The sequence below is a fragment of the Callionymus lyra genome, chromosome 11, assembly GCF_982586985.1.
Source record: "Callionymus lyra chromosome 11, fCalLyr1.hap1.1, whole genome shotgun sequence".
Lineage (NCBI taxonomy): Eukaryota > Metazoa > Chordata > Actinopteri > Syngnathiformes > Callionymidae > Callionymus > Callionymus lyra.
The window spans coordinates 8,251,826-8,265,456 of record NC_141828.1 but is presented as its reverse complement, the minus strand read 5'-3'; the positions used below and the strand labels follow the sequence as shown (position 1 = coordinate 8,265,456).

Below are 13,631 nucleotides of genomic sequence, written 5' to 3'. Positions count from 1 at the left end.
TATATGGATGAACAAATGGATGAATAAGTCAAGAGGATGGATGGAAACATGGCTGAGTGAATGGATGATGGATGGATCGACATGAATTAGTAAATGGATGACGATAAATGAATGACTGAACCAACGAATAGATGGATGGATGGATGGAATCGATGGATTGATCCATGTATGGGCATGCATATAGATGAATGGGTGAATGATGGAGAGAGGACAGATTAAAAAGATAGAGGAATAAATTAATCAATAAATGAATGAATAACTCAATGAGGAATGATGGATGAATGGATGGATGGGCATATTGATGGAAATATGGATGAGTGAATGGATAATGGTGGATGAATAACTGTGAAAGTAAGTAAGTAAGTAAGTAATATTTATTTATATAGTGCTTTTCGAGACCAGGGTCACAAAGCGCTTAAACAATCAAAACAATACTCAAAAAAGTACATACTTTAAAGATCAAGATAATACTGAGAACAACACAGGAGTTCGAGAAATTCAAGGAAAAGCCTGAACAAATAGAAACGAAAGGATGGATGTGTGGATGGTTATATGGGTGAGTGAATGGATGGATGAATAACTGTGAATGGATGGATGAGTAACTGTGAAAGGATGGATGAGTAACTGTGAATGGACGGATGAATAACTTAATTGATGGATAAATTAAGTCTCTGGTGTGGAGTTGAGTGTTAAAGTACTTCTGGTCTTGTCTCATCAAAGTGTTCACGAGGCGAGAGAAACATTCAAAGGACTCTGGGGTCGAATAACTTCCTGCACATCAAAGGCGTCTGTTTAAGGCTCGACGTTTGTGGAAGCGTTCAGCGTCAGATAAACCTCGTTCCTCCGTCGAGCTCTTCAACCTCAGAGAAACACTGGAGAAGAATCCACAGGAAGTCAATGAAACGACCGTTTGAGGCGCAGCCCGGTCGACGTTGACAGAGCTATTAGAGACGAGACCAGAGAAAACAAACTAGAGAGGAGCGAGGGATGAAAGGAAGGATAACACGGACTCGTCTGTGAGGATGATCGAGGGAGACTCCAGACAGACACATGCAGACAGTGTTGCTGACAAGTCGTCTAACTGCTCCAAGCGGCACCGGATCTTGACGCACAGATTCTCGCACGATACCTGCAGCAGAACTCGCTGTAGATGTCGAAGACGCCGCCAGAGAGAGGGACGTGTCACAAATGTGCTCCTCGTATCGCGGTGGTGACCCCGACAGTCGTACCAGTAGAAGGGTCACCTCGATTCTTCGGAGGTGGTAACGTCTGGACTACAATGAAGGATGAAAACTTGAAGGAGGTTCTTCAAATAGTAGAAGTGTGCTTTACCAAATATGGATGGGTCGAGGGTTGTTACCGTCAAGTCACCAGTAACGTGCAGTTGTAATTTACAACCACTAGAGGTGTCTCCACCTCAAACACCTCATAATCCCATTACAGCAAAGCCCTTCTTGTAGTTATCAGACAACAAATATATATATATATATATTCTTGTAGACCCACTTCAAATAGTAACTTATTTAAAGCCAACATAACAGATACATCACTTAACAACTTAATTTACCGTATTTTTTGGACTAGGAGGCGCACTTAAATTACTTGAATTTTCTCAAACATGGACAGTGCACCTTGTTAACATTATGAATTAATTCTGGTTAAATGCAGACACAAACACACACACACACAAACTCTGTATTAGAACACCCACACAAACTTTATATAAGACAAAAACACACACACTTATTTGCAGAACTATTTTTATGTGGCCGCTCAAAAATGTCTAAAATGTTAGCAGATAGATAGATAGATAGATAGATACTTTATTCATCTCCTTAGAGAATTTCACGGTTCAGCAGCTCCAGAATGTTACAAAGAGATAGAACACAGAGGCATGCAAGTTATGTACAGTCTAAAATATACTAGTACACCATCTAGTCGCAAGTCACCGCAATATTTCTCTGCGTATTTACTTCACTTCGAACTACAAACCGCAGCTGCGTTACACACGACTAAAGAACCGTGTTAGCGACTCGTGTTAGCGACTCGTGTTAGCGACTCGTGTTAGCGACTCGTGTTAGCGACTCGTGTTAGCGACTCGTGTTAGCGACTCGTGTTAGCGACTCGTGTTAGCGACTCATGCTCTTCACTGCGTCGACTCTCCGCCCGCGTTGTTGATCACGCGTTCGTGCAGCATTTGTTTTCATTGAGCAGGATTGGAACGACACTGAAACTAATGTGCACCATCGATCTTTTGTTAGGGAGGGAAACAGCAGGGGGGTGGCGGGGGGTGAGGTACCCAGAACTGCTCAGCCTCTCCTCCTCCTCCTCCTCCTCCTGCTCGCCACGTTTGCTTCAATCTTCAGTCTATCAGTCTGACCATCTATCCTCCTCCATCCGTCCCAGCAGCTCCTTCCTTTGGCGGCTAATCTCTCCTCGCGCTGCCCTCCATCCGTCTTTGTTGCCTCCCTCCTCACTGCATCTGTGTTCATTACAGCGCTGTGTGTTTCCGCTGATTCATTTGGACTTTTCTGTGGAGTGAGCGACTGTTGGAATGAACCTGTCTTCGCGTTTACCTCTGCCAAGGAGGTCATGATTGTTTTACGTCGAAATAACTTTCAAACTCTTGGACGTCAGCGGCGTGTTTTGAGAAGAATTGGCGATACGATCATGTATCACTATTCAGGGGCAACAACACAATATATCGTGATACTGTAAGAACAAGTTTATACTTGTAGTATTGTCGAGTACTTTTACTCTGGTGTTGTAGTATTTACAGACCCCATGACTCTCATCGAAGTCGTAACTACTTTCATTGGTTTTCAAAACAAAATATGTCTAAACATCAGCTTTAGAAGCTGCTGGAGGTTGACGGTATCCTCTCGTCCTCAGTCATCGGCAGGATCAGGATTTTATCATTCCTTTAGATGCAGAGGCGGTATGACTGCTGCCACCTAGTGGCCGGATGTTAATTGTAAATTAAAAATTGAATTATTTTATTTTACACACACTTTATTGAAATAAACCATTAAGAACTTTAATGAAAAATAAAATATGTTTTTTTTTTAATATATCGATATGGTATCATGAAAAATTAAGTGTATTGATATTTTCTAGCACATCGACTGAACATATTATATTTTTGGGAAATTTTCTTCATAGGAGCGAAAATAATTTTTGAGATGATCTGAGAGAACGTTACGATGTTAGAAGTCCTAACTTTTGTCTTGAAAATTAATTTATGTTGTTGGTGCTGGAGATACTTTGTTTATCAACTATATTGAAAATTCTTGGTGTTTAAACTTAAAAATGTCTCACTTTCACTTTATTTCTATCCCTCTTGGTTTTTTTCCTGCTTCTGTGAAGTTGTGTTTGGACTTCTGACGCCTGTAAACGATTACGATTGACCTTTTAAAGAGTTCAACTGAACGTGGGTTGTTTTAAAGGAATGACCGCTCGAGTACTGCAAATGTTTTGTAAGATAATCAAACGCACAATTAACTTTCTCGATCTTCTGTGTTTTTGTCGACAGGATTGCAGAGCGAGTCCCAAGAAAGAGGCCTCGGTGGACCTGCTGGGTCTGGGTAAGAACAAAAACACACACTGGTTACAAACCTACACACTGATATACTCTACAACACAACAATATTAAGATACAACACAACCCCCCAAAAACATATAATGGTGCCAGGATTGTGGGTCATGTGTCACCGTCAGTGTGTCTAAGCTGGAGCAGCAAACGACCTTCAGCAAAGGTCATCGGCTGGATTCAAACCAGTGACATTTTCAGGCGACGACTCTATAACCGCCAGGAGTGAGTCCCGTGGTTGTTGACCTTAATCCTGGAGAGAAAAATAGACAATGGTGTGTCGTCTCCGGCGGCTTCCTGGTCACAGACGATGAGGAGAAGCAACACAACGATGAAGTCTGCGGCAGTGACGACACGTACGCGAGATCACGCACACCTGCAGTCGTGCAGTGGATGAGATTTCACACACAATCAATTCTCTGCCTGAGAGGGTCATTGAGCCTTTCACCCCCCCCTGCCACACACACACACACACACACACACACACACACACACACACACACACACACACACACACACACACACACACACACACACACACACACACACACACACACACACACACACACACACACTCATATAGAGTGAAGCACACTGACTGTTAATTTAGACGCACAAACACACACTCCAGTCGCACACCCAACAGTCTGAAGATCAGTTACAGACACACACGAAATGGATAAGCAGCATGAACACACACATACAGGAAAAAAGCGACACAGGCACAGAAAAAGTAACACACATGTGAGGACACACATACTATCACGTATCGGGAAGGAAATACTAACACACAAAAAGAGACACACGTGAGGATCCACACACAAGGACACTTACACATATAATAACACACACATATAAGATGTATAAGGACATGTACACACAGACACACTTTATAAAGACACAAACAAACTCTGTATAAGCACACAAACACGTACTGTATAAGGACACAAACACACATGTACTGCAACACTGTACAAGGACACATGTAGACACACTGTAAGGACCCAAACACAGACACACACTATATATAAAGACACACTTTAAAAGGACAGACACACACAAACACACACAGAGACACACTATATTAAGACACATGGACACACTATATGAGGACACAAACACACACACTGTATAAGTAAAGACAAAAACAGACACACTGTAAGGACACAAACACACACACTATATACAGACACTGTATAAGGACACAAACACACACACTATATGAAGACACACTGTATAAGGACAGAGACACACAAACACACACACACTATATAAATACACACAGACAGACTATATGAGGACACACTATATAACGACACACAGACACACTGTATAAGGACAGACACACACAGACACACTGTAAGGACACAAACACACACTATAAAATGACACACAGAAACACTGTATAAGGACTCAAACACACACACTATATACAGACACTGTATAAGGTCACATACACACACACTATATAAAGACACACAGATACACTGTTTAAGGACGGACACACACTATATAAAGAAACACAAACACACTGTATAAGGACACAAACACACACACTATATAAAGACACACAGACACACTGTTTAAGGACACACACACACACACACACACACACACACACACACACACTCACACACGCACACACACACACACACACACGCACACACTATATAAAGAAACACAAACACACTGTATAAGGACACAAACACACACACTATATAAAAACACACAGACACACTGTTTAAGGACACACACACACACAAACACACACACACACGCACACACACACACACACACACACCCCCACACACACACACACACACCCACACACACACACACACACACACACACACATTAGACTTCTCTTCTTTCTATAAGCAGCTTCAGAGACTCAGAGACTCTGGTCTTCACATCTGTTAATGGAGCTCTGGAGTCGTCTCTGACAATTTGCGACCATTAGTTCGTCGTTTGGTGGCAATTTTCCGTCCTCACATGTCCACGCGCCGCGTCCAGCATCTGTTAATGGCTGCACTCAGACCGACTCCTGGTCCTGATCCCGGACCTCGCGCTTCACTCTACGTCCCCGGTCGCGACTTCAGGGACTGGACTTGGACTCGAATAGCATCGTGTTGGTCGAACGAAGGAAGACGCTAATGTGTGGATGTGTGTTAGTGTGTGACATCTTCATTATATATGTTTGACCTTCGTTATTTAAAGGTACATTTAATTCTAATATTATCGACATTATTTTTTACCTCGTGTCTCGATAACAAATACATTTTCTCGTGTAAAGTCCAATGAAAAATACACAATATCGACAAGAAAATTAACTTAAGCCCCGCCCACTGAAAACACATTTTTTTCTGGAGATTAAATCTTGTTTACCATAACCACGCACACTCTGCTATGATTGGTCAAACGTCAAGGTCCGTCACCGAGCTTCATCAATCCAGGAAGTCTCCAACTCCAAGGGACTCGTTGTTTAAACAAAGCAGGGCGTGATAACAGCTGACTCGGGGAGGCGTGTAACCATTATTACATCATAACGGGCTTCGCTCTCGTAACCTCTCGTTCGCCGAGATTTCAGACGGGGTGAGAACTTTGTAGAGTAATATAGATATCAGTGACATCACTACACTAGCTAAATTATGATTGGATAAAAACTTCAACATCATATTTAACACTGGAAACAGTCCAGCCAAGTGAATATAATATGACATAAAATACAACATGTCACAAGTAACGTCAAAATATACTTCACATCAAATCCAAAAAAAAGAATACAAATATTTTAATATTTATTTCATGATTTGTCTTAAAATGTACATTTTAAAAGGTATTTAATTTTAATTTCGTAAGGATATTTTTCAGTTTAGGACGTTTGCATTTGTAAAAGTAGGATAATTCTCTCGCAAAACACCAGGGGGCGACACATACTCCATTAATGATTTGGTTACAACGTCCTCCGTCTGGTGTCTGTTGCCATGGCAGTGGTAAGAGTGCTCTCCAAAAATGCCGCCCGTCTCATCACGCCGGGCACGATGCCAGCGTTTGAGTTTCACGATGAAGGTGACGATGATGATGATGATGATGACAATAATGATGATGCCCCCCCACCCCCCATCACTCAAGCTCATTTCCATACTGTCAACGAGTTTCCCGGGGTCAGGGGTCGACGAATAATTGATGCGGTTGCTACGTCGCGACTCACTCTCGTGGCACAAATGTTGATTGTGTCGTGTTGAGTGTTGGTCGTGTTGCTCAGAAACTGAGGGTTAAAAAAATCAAGAACTTCTCCAGACAAACCTCAGGACGAGGATGAAACTCTCGACGCTCACGATTCTCCTCCGTCACACTCGCAGAGGAAGATAAATGAAACCATTTACAGCCAAGAGAACTTCAGAGGAAACACACTGGCTGCCGGTTATTTCTGTTAATGAGCAGCGTAATATGGAATTAAACCCACGGAGCTCATCAAGAGTGCTTTTCTTTTTTTTCCTTCTTCGTTTGCGTGAACATCTGGAAGGTCACCTTGAGCACTCGTAACAACTTCCTGGAGTTCAACTCCAGCCGGAGGAAGTGAAAAGAGATGAACCAGCTGTTGTTTTTTCTACTGATGCTAACCTTGCTAGCTACTTTAGCTCGACCGTACCTTCAAAATTCTAATTTATAAACATTTTAACAAAGATATTTTGATATTTTGTAGTTTCATTTTTAAATAAGTTGTCAGTTTAAGAAGTCAAATCCTTCTCTTAACACTTTTTAAAGTGAGCAACTCCATTTTCAACTTAGCATTTATTGAGAAAACTGTTCAATAAGAAAATGATCTGGAGCTTGTAATCCATGCGTTTGTTTCTTCTCGTTTAGACTATTGTTAAAGTTTATTTTCACGTCCAAACAAGAAGGATGTGTCTCGCCTGCAGTTCATACAAAACTCTGCAGCGAGAATTCTGAGCCGCTCTAGTAGAAGAACTCACATTTCCCCCGATCCTAATTCTCCGATCTACTGACCTTCAAGAAACATCTTAAGACATTCAAGGCGCTATATAAATAGACATTATTATTATTATTATTATTATTTGTGCTTTATCCTGATCTTCTGGGACAGTGTTTGTCTTATGTGTCTTGACCTTTTAAGTATATTTTTAACTGTGTATTGTATTTGATTGTTAAAAGGCTTTGTGAACCTGGTCTAGAAAGACGCTTTAGAAATAACCGTTACTTACAAAGGAAAAAATAAAACGTTGGATTAACGTGTGCATTAAATAGATTTATTCTCCACCGGGAATTTTTTACTAGCTTGAAAAGTCATAAACACAGTTTTATTGTGATTCCACTGATGCTAATTAGCGTATTAGCATCGTGACTACATTTATAATTACTGTCTATTATTATATTGTCTAATGTAAAGTCTGAATCTCTCAAAATTGTATTTAGCCGATTAAATTGTTACTTTTTATGAACCATCTAAAGGTTGTGTTATTCAAGTGGTGAGCAACAGCCACGTTTGAAAATATATATTCAGTATATATTCATTAAGTAGTTTTTAAAATGGTAAAATTATGTTTGATTTTAGTAAATGATGGTAAATTCCTGAGTAAAAACATGAATAGAAACACATTTTACTCCCTTAATTATTTAAAATGTTTTTTTTATACCATTTAATTCCACAATGTTTGCACCAGAACATCAACATCGAGGTTCCTATCGTCTTTGCACCACACAAAGTGGTTTGTGTGTCTGTGGCGGCTTTCCAGGGTGTCCGGAATGATGGCCAAACTCTTGATTACGGTGGAATGAAAAACGCTCCAGCTGTTGAGATTCTCACCGGCTTTGTTTTCCCTTCCAAGAATCTCCGGAGTCGGACGGGAAGAGCTCCAGCGCTGCAGCAATCACCGGCCAGGAAGTCGACATCTTTGGACCCTTGGTGTCCAACACCCTCCCCGCACAGGCTCAGGTAAGACACACACACACACACACACACACACACACACACACACACACACACACACACACACACCTCATCATCGGCTTATCACAGTGCAAGCAGCCGGCAAATAGAAAGTCTGCCGAGACCTGACATACAACACACACACACACCATTACACACACACACACCAACCTACACACACCTACAAACGCACACAAGAAGGAATAAGGATGTGTTTTATCAACATCAGGCCGGAACACATGGACACACACACACCTCTGCAGCCAAAGACTCTCCTAGATGTTGATTCCTGCTGTTTTCAGGAAACCTAAGTCAGCTGGACTTGATGTTGAAGTTTTTTAATTTAATACAAATAGTTTTCAGTAGGGATGGTTCGACGAGGTTTCGTGAAACAGCCGATGAGGTATCATGATACAGTGGCCCCCCCAAAAAAAGCCAATAGACACCACCATCTGCTCGATAATCTGTCATCTCTAAATCACTTCCATCGGAATATTGAACATTGGAAATATAACATTTTTAAATTACATTTTCTACTGTTTCTAATGTGTAAAAGAAAATTCCAAAACCCAATAATTTTCAACTTTATAAAAATTCAGTAATAGAACAAACAAACGATTCCATAATTAAATTACTTAAAAATAAAATAGTTAAAAAACAACATATTAAATAAAAAAACGTTTTAACATTTGAAACCTGAAAGTCCAACTAACGTCAAACTCCAACTCTCTTGACTCACATGTTTCAAATGTTGAATATTCTTCTCCAAGATGCAGTAAGTCTCTCATCATGACCATGTTTTAAACTTATTACTCTATAAAGTTCATCTGAAATCTCCGCGAACGAGAGGTTACGAGAGCGGAGTCTGTTATGACGTAATAACGGGTTCGCTCCTCCTCCGTCCAGCTGTAATCATGCCCTCGCTTTGTTTATACAACGAGTCCCTTGGAGGTGGAGACTTCCGTGGATTGATGACGGTGCGTGACCAACCTTGACGTTTGATCAATCACAGCAGAGTGGGCGGGGCTTAACAAGATTGAATCCGCAGAAAAACAAAGTGTTTGCAGTGGGCGGGGCTTAAGAGCATTTTTTAATATGTAGAGAGTTTTATACAAACACACACACACACACACGGATGATACAATAGAGTCACACATATATTTAAGACACACTAAAATCAACACATTAGTTCCTTTTACAAATAATAACGACTCACTTATAAATCCGATCAATGTTCCGATGGTCATGATGTTCTTCCATCAAAAAGAGCTGCTGGAAATGACAGCGTGTCATAAAAACCCATCACTCGCCTTCAGTCACAAAACAATTTATTAGGATATTTATAGTCGGCTTTAATCTCCGCTCGCGTGTCTGGCTCGTCTCTCACGGGATTATTTCATCGGAACGTTCTCGAAAACAACCGACTGACGAAGAGAAAGACACGTTTAAAAAAGTGTTTTTGAGTTATTTCCTCTGCCAAGGAGGTCATTGGATCGTCTCCGTTTTGTGTGTTCGGTGCAAGTTACCATCTGGACCCATCAATCATTTGAAGGTTTCGCCTCTTCAATGGTGCGGAAAGAGCGCCCCCTCTTTCTCTCCCTACTTTTGTGTTGTGCTAGCGAGTTCCTGAACGATAGTGCGGGTTTTTTCAGGTGCTAAAAAAGGTGTTGGTTTGCAGCACAATGAAGGTTAAACTGAAATGAAAAAAAGACTTTGAGCCGAGAATCTTAAAACTTAAGACGACAAACAGATGAAATATAAGAAAGAGAGAAGTTTTCAGCTGATAAAAAAAAAAGATACTTTTGATGAGTTTTTGATTGCAGGAAGACAGAGCGAGTCGATTGAACCCCAAGTTTGAAAAAAAAAAAATAAAAGAAGAAAATCTCATTTATCTGTCTCTGAAAACGTTGGAGGTGATTTGGAGAAAAGAAAGAAGGGAATAAACCGGCTGTCACTCAAACGAGTGGGAGCCGCGAGGATTTGCATGTTCAACCTCTTTCGCTTAATTACCGAGTCCCCCTGCTCCGAGGTTCCCGGAGCTCAGACCGCCGGCTCAGACTCGCTCGGAATGTTGAATTTGGGGACCCGGCAGCTATCTTGCTGGTGATTAGCGGCGAAGACGACAACGACGACGTTGACGCCGGCGGCCGCTGATCCTCGCCGTTGTTTAGCCGCCATCAGGCGCCGCTTCCCTATCAGCGAATATGTCAATTATAAAAAATGTGATTATAGCCTTCGGAGGAGCGTCGGGATTGGTGTTTTTATACTTATTTAGCTCGCTCGTTCTCCAGCATCCTGTCCTCAGCAGTCAGGGGGGGATGCAGGGGGGATGCAGGGGGGAGGACGAGGGAGTGGGGGGGGCAGGTTAGCGAGGGCAGGAAGCTGTTGTGAGAGATGAGGCTCTGGAAACAATATCTCAGTGTGTGACGGTGTGAGTGACATCTGACACAGACACTGATACACACTTTTTCTCACGGTGACGTGAAGAATGAAACTCGTGGAATCTCGGGTAGAAAATCATCATAAAGATCCTAAACCGTCATCGCTTCGGTGACTTTTATATCGATGACTATAAAATAATAACCAGACATAAGTGTGTCATTTAGTGCACTTAGTCCATTTTTTAAAAATCTGTTTCCATTATCTGGAAGGTTTCCATGAATCAGTTGATGATGTTTAACAAAATGGTTCATAAGTAGTTGATGGTCTTGATGAAGCTTCATGAGGCAGTGTCTTTATTTTCACAGTCCACCAGATGGCGTCTCTGCACTATTTTCCTTTATTTTGAACAACTATTCTAATGAAACATCATTTTTAAACTGATGGTGCCACCTACTGACCTCTAAACAACATGACACTGTTTCATGAAGCTTCAACAGTATTGATTAAGGTTTCATGACAAAATAATCAACAATTGATAAGGTTTCGTGACACAGTTGATGAGGTTTCATGACACAGTTGATGAGGTTTCATGACACAATTGTTTCATGATACAGTTGATGATTTTTTATGATACAGTTGATGAGGTTTCGTGACACAGTTGATGAGGTTTCATGACACAGTTGATGAGGTTTCATGACACAGTTGATGAGGTTTTGTAACACAGTTGATGAGGTTTCGTGACACAGTTGATGAGGTTTCATGACACAGTTGATAAGGTTTCATGACACAGTTGATGAGGTTTCATGACACAGTTGATAAGGTTTCATGACACAGTTGATAAGGTTTCATGACACAGTTGATGAGGTTTCGTGACACAGTTAATGAGGTTTTGCTGACACAGTTGATGAGGTTTCATGACACAGTTGATAAGGTTTCGTGACACAGTTGATGAGGTTTCATGACACAGTTGATAAGGTTTCATGACACAGTTGATGAGGTTTCATGACACAGTTAATGAGGTTTCGTGACACAGTTGGTGAGGTTTCGTGACACAGTTGGTGAGGTTTCGTGACACAGTTGATGAGGTTTCGTGAAACAGTTGATGGGGTTTCATTACACAGTTGATGAGGTTTCATGACACAGTGTCCTCATTCTTCAGGCAACTTTCTGATGGATCTACTGACTCCTTTAAGAAACATCTTAAGACGTTTCTATTTGTTCAGGCTTTTCCTTGATTTTCTGGAACTCCTGTTGTGTTTTCAGTTTTATCTTGATCTTTAAAATATATACTTTATTGAACATTGTTTTGATTGTTTAAGCGCTTTGTGACCCTGGTGTGGAAAAGCGCTATATAAATAGAAATTACTTACTTACTTATTTACTGTATAATCTCCTTTTTTCAAACTAATTTGACCGTTTTAAACACGCGTCTCAACAGACGTGAATAGTTACACAAGACTTCTTATACAAAATAAGTTCAAATATTGGAACGTTAAATAAAACATTTGTTGAAAATTTGTGTATTCGTCATTCTTATGTTATTAATATTTTACATATTTCTTTTAATACATGAAAGTAAATTTAAGTTTGGTTTTCTCTAGATTTAGCCTAATATGTTTCTTTTATGGTACAGATTGAAGTGACATTTAACAATAAGAACATTAGCTCTTACGAGACCTTCAGGGGCCCAAAGAACTATTTGGGGGCCCCAGGAAGTCCCTTCGGTGTTTGAGTCAATAGTGACTGTAGGTCGACAACATGAATCTACACGGAGACAGATAATTATTTCTCTTTTGTCTTCAGCACATTTGTGTTGGTACACACACCAGTGGCAACACAGATGGTCCCACAGAGTGTGTGAGAGGTGGAACCACACTGTGTGTGTGTGTGTGTGTGTGTGTGTGTGTGTGTGTGTGTGTGTGTGTGCGCATGTGAGGTGCATGAATAGCGACGGTGAGGAAAAGGCTGTCAGAGCTGGTAATATAGGACTGTAGCTGCTCCCGTCAACGCTGGCGAGAAGAATGGAGCCTTTTTTGAAGAGTTTCTGTGGTACATAGTGTGCTGCTCATCAGTGTGTGTGTGTGTGTGTGTGTGTGTGTGTGTGTGTGTGTGTGTGTGTGTGTGTGTTTGTGTGTCTTTGTGTGTTTGTGAACAAATGGGTTCACATGTTGGCGAACACTTCCCGCTGGTGACGAGGAAAGATGCTGCTCTTGGTTTTGATGAGTGTGTCTTTATGTGTGTGTGTGTGTGTGTGTGTGTGTGTGTGTGTGTGTGTGTGTGTGTGCGTGTGTCTTTGTGTGTGTGTGTGTGTGTCTTTATGTGTGTGTGTGTGTGTGTGTGTCTTTGTGTGTGTGTGTGTGTATTTGTGTGTTTGTGTGTCTTTATTTGTGTGTGTGTGTCGATTGGTGTGTCTTTATGTATGTCTGACTTTATGTGTGTGTGTGTTTGTCTTTATGTGTGTGTGTCTTTATGTGTGGGTGTGTGTGTGTGTGTCTTTGTGTGTTTGTCTGTCTTTATTTGTGTGTGTGTGTGTCGGTATGTGTGTCTTTATGTATGTCTGACTTTATGTGTGTGTGTGTTTGTCTTTATGTGTGTGTGTGGGTGTGGGTGTGTGTCTGTGTCTTTGTGTGTGTCTTTGTGTGTTTGTGTGTCTTTATTTGTGTGTGTGTGTGTCGGTATGTGTGTCTTTATGTATGTCTGACTTTATGT

General features: G+C 41.1%; 1 protein-coding gene across 2 annotated transcripts in view; it reads left to right on the top strand.

The window, feature by feature from the left end:
- Nucleotides 1-13,631, top strand: part of smap1 (small ArfGAP 1) — a 77,039-nt gene that overhangs the window by 52,286 nt on the left and 11,122 nt on the right. For both annotated transcript variants that reach the window (XM_087802518.1, XM_087802517.1), the window contains 2 exons: nucleotides 3,533-3,584; nucleotides 8,440-8,546. In XM_087802518.1, coding sequence (XP_087658644.1) covers nucleotides 3,533-3,584; nucleotides 8,440-8,546 — 159 coding nt within the window. The remainder of the gene's footprint in view (nucleotides 1-3,532; nucleotides 3,585-8,439; nucleotides 8,547-13,631) is intronic.